The sequence below is a fragment of the Haliotis rubra genome, unplaced genomic scaffold, assembly GCF_003918875.1.
Source record: "Haliotis rubra isolate DU_JTF1 unplaced genomic scaffold, ASM391887v1 Scf109, whole genome shotgun sequence".
Taxonomy (NCBI): domain Eukaryota; kingdom Metazoa; phylum Mollusca; class Gastropoda; order Lepetellida; family Haliotidae; genus Haliotis; species Haliotis rubra.
In genome coordinates this window covers 924,865-931,281 of record NW_025764992.1, presented here as the reverse complement: position 1 = coordinate 931,281, position 6,417 = coordinate 924,865, and the positions used below count along the sequence as shown (strand labels likewise).

The 6,417-nt window shown below is 39.1% G+C and overlaps 1 protein-coding gene across 2 annotated transcripts in view; it reads right to left on the bottom strand.

Annotated features, from left to right (window-relative positions):
* LOC124282709 (excitatory amino acid transporter-like) overlaps nt 1-6,417 on the bottom strand; it is an 86,951-nt gene continuing 80,534 nt past the window's right edge. For both annotated transcript variants that reach the window (XM_046718732.1, XM_046718738.1), the window contains exons 6-10: nt 5,908-6,034; nt 4,344-4,577; nt 1,785-1,979; nt 659-793; nt 1-303 (exon numbers count right to left, since the gene is read on the bottom strand). In XM_046718732.1, coding sequence (XP_046574688.1) covers nt 105-303; nt 659-793; nt 1,785-1,979; nt 4,344-4,577; nt 5,908-6,034 — 890 coding nt within the window. In that variant the 3' untranslated portion in view covers nt 1-104. The remainder of the gene's footprint in view (nt 304-658; nt 794-1,784; nt 1,980-4,343; nt 4,578-5,907; nt 6,035-6,417) is intronic.

The window sequence follows — 6,417 nt, the reverse complement described above, 5'->3', positions numbered from 1 at the left end:
TTTTGGAATCCATGTAGTCGAAACCATCACATATATTTCTAAACCGTAGAAAAGTTTTGTGACTAATAGAGCTGTGAGTGATGTCGTGAGTTCAGTCGCGTGATTCAACCATCCATCATCTTGGCCTCCTCGGGTGGGACCTCCCCGTTGGCCTGGTTCGCCCAGTCATCTGCATCCTTCATCTCAACGTTGTCGTCCAGCGGTGCATGACGGTCCTCAGACAACTCATGGCGGGACAGATGAGCGATGACTCCAGCACCAAAACTGTCACCCAATACGTTCACAGATGTCCTGATTCTGTCCCTGTAAACCCATAAGTGAGTGAGTGAGTTTAGTGTAACACCACTTTTCAGCAATATTCCAGCAATATCACAGCAGTGGACTCCAGAAATGGGCTTCAAACATTGTACTCAGGTTTTTGAATTCAGGTTTTTGACATGACCAGCCAACACTTTAACCACTCGGCTACCCCCTCGCCCATCATATAAGAGACTAAGATTGAGTGCACGATAATCAACATAAGATGCTCAAATTCTTAAAACCTTAGAAGCATGGACACAAAGACAGAATGCATTTCTATAACACACAGTTTCATAAACAACACATAGTTTTCCCATTGATAATTAGAATCAACTCTCTAACCAATAATCATACTTACAAGAACCAATCAACAGCCAGAATAAGACTGACATCATCAGCAGGAAGTCCAACAGATGTCAGGACCATAACCATGGTAACCAGACCAGCACTAGGGATGGCGGCAGCGCCAATGCTGGCACATGTTGCTGTCAGACTGAAACAAATATGTCTCAGTCAGATACAAAAATGTGAATTACCAGGTTAATGAATAGAGATGCAAAGTTTATCTCTGTGTTTGACTTAAACAGGAAAATTCCCATCTAAGATTCTCATCTATCTAAGCAGAATGCATAATAGAATTGCAAGCGTTGTTGTTTATTTCCTGCTGGTACAATAAAACATTTTGACTGAGTTGTTGTTTTGGTTTTTCCTATTGAGTTGTTGTTTTGATTTTAAGGAATCTGCGAGAACAGGCTTTCATTGAGTTTGATGCTAAATATTCTTATTTTTTTGTTGTTGTTATAATACCTCACTCGCATATGGCATTGTATGAAAGTGTGTTCTAAAGATATTTTATAAACTAACATTAGGCCAGACCAATTTTATTTATTGTTTTAAAGATTTTTGTCCTCAGAAAACCTAAAGCAGGAGGGAAAATAAATAAATAATAAAATTATATAAATACTAAAAGTATTTCACATTGGGCAATTTATAAAGTGTATATGGGGCAAAACACAATCTAAAAAAAACCCACCTTTTCTGGTAAATTTACATTTTTGACCAATAAAACATTAGGATTTTATTTTTTGAGAGGGCAAAATTAACTTTTATTTTATTTCTTATTTTTGAAAAATTACGACCGGCGGATCTGTAAAACAAGAAATAAAATTGGTCTGGCCTTAAGAGGACACCTTTATATGAAAAGCAAGCCTCGCGCTTTTACTAGTGTGCATTACAACAACCATTAAGAAGCAAACAACACCTCAAGGTTGGGTTTGGGTTGGGTTGAGTTGGGTTGGGTTTTACACCACTTTTAGCAATATTCTAGCAATATCACGACGGGGTGCACAAGAAATGGGCTTCACACATTGCACCCATGTGCGGAATCGAACCCAGGTCTTTGGCGTGACAAGCGAACACTTTAACCACTAGGCTACCCTACTGCCCCCATCACAGTTGGATAAAGGAACGGTTAATTTCCTTACCTGATTGTGAGGATCTTGCCGAAGTTGAGGTCAATGCCATTCATCTGTGCGATGAAGATTGGTGCGACAGCTTCGTACAGTGCTGTGCCGTCCATGTTGATGGTGGAGCCGATGGGCAGGACAAACCTTGTCACACGACGGTCAATGTTCAAGTTTTCTTCCAGACATCGGAATGTCACTGGCAGTGTTGCAGAGCTATGGAGGAGATGAAATGAAAAGATGAGTTTATACTGAAGATGGATGTCATTCGTCAATGCTATCAAAAAGAAGAGACTGAATATGTCATTTTCTCAGGTGACTAGACCACTGAATGTGAACCTCAGGTTCAGAAGCTCACCTTAAACTGGCTACAGTTTTTTAAGAATTGGTTGGCAGAAAATATTGTCAACAGGTTGGAAAAAAAAGATGTATGATGTCACACTGTTCAGTATGATGCAAAATATATGGTGTCATTGTCAAAACTTGAAAAGCAAAAATTTCAAGCACAACGCTGTCCATAACAACTTTCTTCGTCATTGATTTATTAAAAAAATGTTTTGTCATGCTTTTAATATTCTAGTACATAGTTTGAAACTTGAGAATTTGTGCATTTTGTCAGAGAAGATGAATTTCATTTTCTGTTAAAATGCCCTTTTTATTATGATTTGTGACAGAAATATTTTCCATACAGGTATTTTAAAACAGAAGACACGCTTACGTCTTCACTCAATTCTGACGATTCTGAGACCGTAATAAAGAATTCAAAATATGTCAAAGAAGCTTTATCCATGTGTTCCTTATTTGGAAATTTTAACTATTAATTATATATTTATATACTTATCCTATCTCACGGTATGCACCTATCTTCTTCTTCTACGACCATGTGTGGCTTCTCTGACATATTTTGAATTCTTTATTACGGTCTCAGAAAATTATTATTATTATATCCTCAATCTTTGCAGCTGTTTAACCTCCGACACCACGTTGTATGCATTTATTGTTTGTTATGAAATGTACTTGGGATTGTGGCCTTGATACCGAATAAATGTCTTCTACATTTCATTAATTCATCACTTAATGACCGATAATTGTTCATATATTTACTTCAAAATGCCTTCTGACAATCACTCAGGAAAAATATTTTCCTTCAGACATTTTCAGTAATGATGTCCCTGGCTGTTTCATAGAGTCCTCTTCATCATAATGGAACAAAAATCTCACAATGCTTATCAGGCCTGTTTATATTCATGACTAACATCTGATAGCCTCCACGTTAACATATTCATGTACCATTCATATTTTTCATTAATATTGATAATTAGGTTTTGAATACAATATCCTATTTTATCATGAATAATATCATATAATCATTCAACTCTGATCATGAGTATGTCTGATACCGGGGTATTAACTATCATCAATCAGAAAGTGAATTCAAAGGGTATGAAGTTCCTGATATGTTAGTGTTAAATGCTCATGGGATGGTTAGTGGGCATGAGTGAGTTTAGTTTTTCGTCGCTTTTAGCAATATTCCAGCAATATCACAGCAAGTAACACTGGAAATAGGCTTCACACATTGTACCCATGTAGGGAATCGAACTCAGGTCTTCAGCGTGACAAGCGAACGCTTTAACCACTAGACTACCCCAACTTCTCAATGAATGTATGTAGACATGCTTAATGTACAGGTTGTTGCAAAAAATATAATTTGGTATTCACTATTCAAATATGACAATCTGTATTATCAATCTCATGATCATAATTTTAGTTGTTTTTAATTACTAATGTAATGTGACAAATTCCTGAACAGTGACTTTTTTTGGTCATATATACATGTGTTGTTTGTGACACCTATCTTGCAGTTTAAAATACTTTATGCACAACGTTTTATTGTCGATGAAATACAAAATGGTTTTATACATTTTAATGATTATCAATGTATCAGGGTCCTCAAAACCAAACCAAAACCAACAGGTGTCATCTGTTAAACTCTTTAAAAAATAGGGGTGGTAGTGTAGCCTAGTGGTTAAAGTGTTCGCTCATCATGCCGAAGACTTGGGTTTGATTCCCCACATGGGTACAATGTGTGAAGCCCATTTCTGGTGTCCTCCGCCGTGATATTGCTGGGGTATTGTTACAAGTGGTGTAAAATTAAACTAAACTCACTCAATCACTCAAAAATATATATGAATACGTGACAACCTTTACCTTCACCATTAGACTTGTGCCAATACTATTGCAGTGTATTTAATTGCCAGGGAATAGTGTAAGGCATTAATGGAGTATGTAGTGTGATAATTTCTGTATTGTTGATGAAAACGAAATGGTTAAGAAGACGATTAATAGCAGTGTCTTCACTTCACAACTTGTAGCGTGGTGTAGAATATTTAGCCATGACCAGCATTGAGTATCTTTATCCACTTGGTTGTAAATGATATTTGATCTTTTGAGCTCAACAAATAATCTCTCCGATACCAGTACTAAATTTAACTGAAAATGAAATTTCGGGCAAGTAGCTCAAATGTTTGGCAAAGATGGCACCGGGGACATGTTCTGAACCAGGAAAGTCTGGTGCCTTACCTTGACGCTGTACCTAAAGCTGTGACCCAAGCCTGGAGGATGCCGATGAACAACTTCAGAGGATTCTTCCTGCAAATGACGAAGTAGATGGCAGGGAGGACGATGACAGCGTGGATGATAAGGCCGGACAACACCGTCAGCATGTACATGCCCAACTGTTCACCCACCTTAGCAGGGTCTTCCAGAGACAGGATCTTCCCGATGATTAGGAAGAATATACCAATAGGGGAGTACCTGGAACAGGAGGAGACTGAAATATACCAACAGGAGGAGACACTGAAATGGAACAGGAGGAGACTGAAATATACCAACAGGAGGAGACACTGGAATATACCAACAGGGGAGACACTACCTGAAGGAACAGGAATATATACCAACAGAGGAGACACTGAAATATACCAACAGGAGGAGACCTGAAATATACCAACAGGAGGAGACACTGAAATATACCAACAGGGGGAGACTGAACTATACCTGGAACAGGAGGAGACTGAAATATATCAACAGGAGGAGACTGAAATATACCAACAGGAGGAGACACTGAAATATACCAACAGGAGGAGACTGAAATATACCAACAGGAGGAGACACAGAAATATACCAACAGTGAACACTGATATACCAAAGAAGGAGAGAGACACTGAAATATACCAACAGGAGGAGACACTGAAATATACCAACAGGAGGAGACACTGAACTATACCAACAGGAGGAGACTGAACTATACCAACAGGAGGAGACTGAACTATACCAACAGGAGGAGACACTGAAATATACCAACAGGAGGAGACTGAACTATACCAACAGGAGTAGAGTGAACTATACCAAAAGGAGGAGACACAGAAATATACCAACAGAACTATACCAACAGGAGGAGACACTGGAGACACTGAAATATACCAACAGGAGGAGACACTGAACTATACCAACAGGAGGAGACTGAACTATACCAACAGGAGGAGACACTGAACTATACCAACAGGAGGAGACTGAACTATACCAACAGGAGGAGACAGAACTATACCAACAGGAGGAGACTGAACTATACCAACAGGAGTAGAGTGAACTATACCAAAAGGAGGAGACACTGAAATATACCAACAGGAGGAGACACTGAAATATACCAACAGGAGGAGACACTGAACTATACCAACAGGAGGAGACTGAACTATACCAACAGGAGGAGACACTGAAATATAGCAACAGGAGGAGACACTGAAATATACCAACAGGAAGAGACTGAAATATACCAACAGGAGGACACTGAAATATACCAACAGGAAGAGACTGAAATATACCAACAGAAGGAGACACTGGAATAAACCAACAGGAGGAGACACTGGAATATACCAACAGGAAGACACCCTGTAATACATCCTCAGACATGCTTTTTGGGTTCTAAGTAACTAACAGATCACAATATTAATACAGATGGTGTCCTGATTGAATCTAGGGCAGGTAGGGATGATGAGAAGGAAGAGAAAGATGAATATTTCATAATAACAATGACCTCTTACAGATCTAGAAATCAATCTGTAACCCAAGAAGAAACTCAAGTACCCACCACATGACCATTCCTACTATCCTCATGATGATCTCATTCAGGATGAAGAAGAAGTCCACCATCAGTTTTGCCTTCTCTGCCATGTTGCTCATAATGATGCCGAACGCTGTACAGAACATGATTAAACCTGAAACACAAGCAATGAGTAAATTGTTGCAGTCTGTTCTCAGCTATACTCCTTCAATGACCTGGTCAGGAGGCCCCCCAGGCCTTATACCCCCTTTGACCATGTGCCCCGTGTAAGTGTTAGGATGTAGGACTTGTAGCCCTAAAGCAGCCTTAAATTGGCACTTACAAACTGGAAACATTATTTTTGTTATAGATGATAATGTCTTTCAAGTATTAAATAATGCTCAGGGACACACAGGATGGATGAAATGTTTTCAGCATGAGCCCTCGTGAAGATCCGGGTTAAAATTGATCTTCAGTAACCCATGCTTGTCGTAAGAGGTGACTAACGGGATTGGGTGGTCAGACTCGCTGTCTTGGTTGACATGTCATCGTATCCCA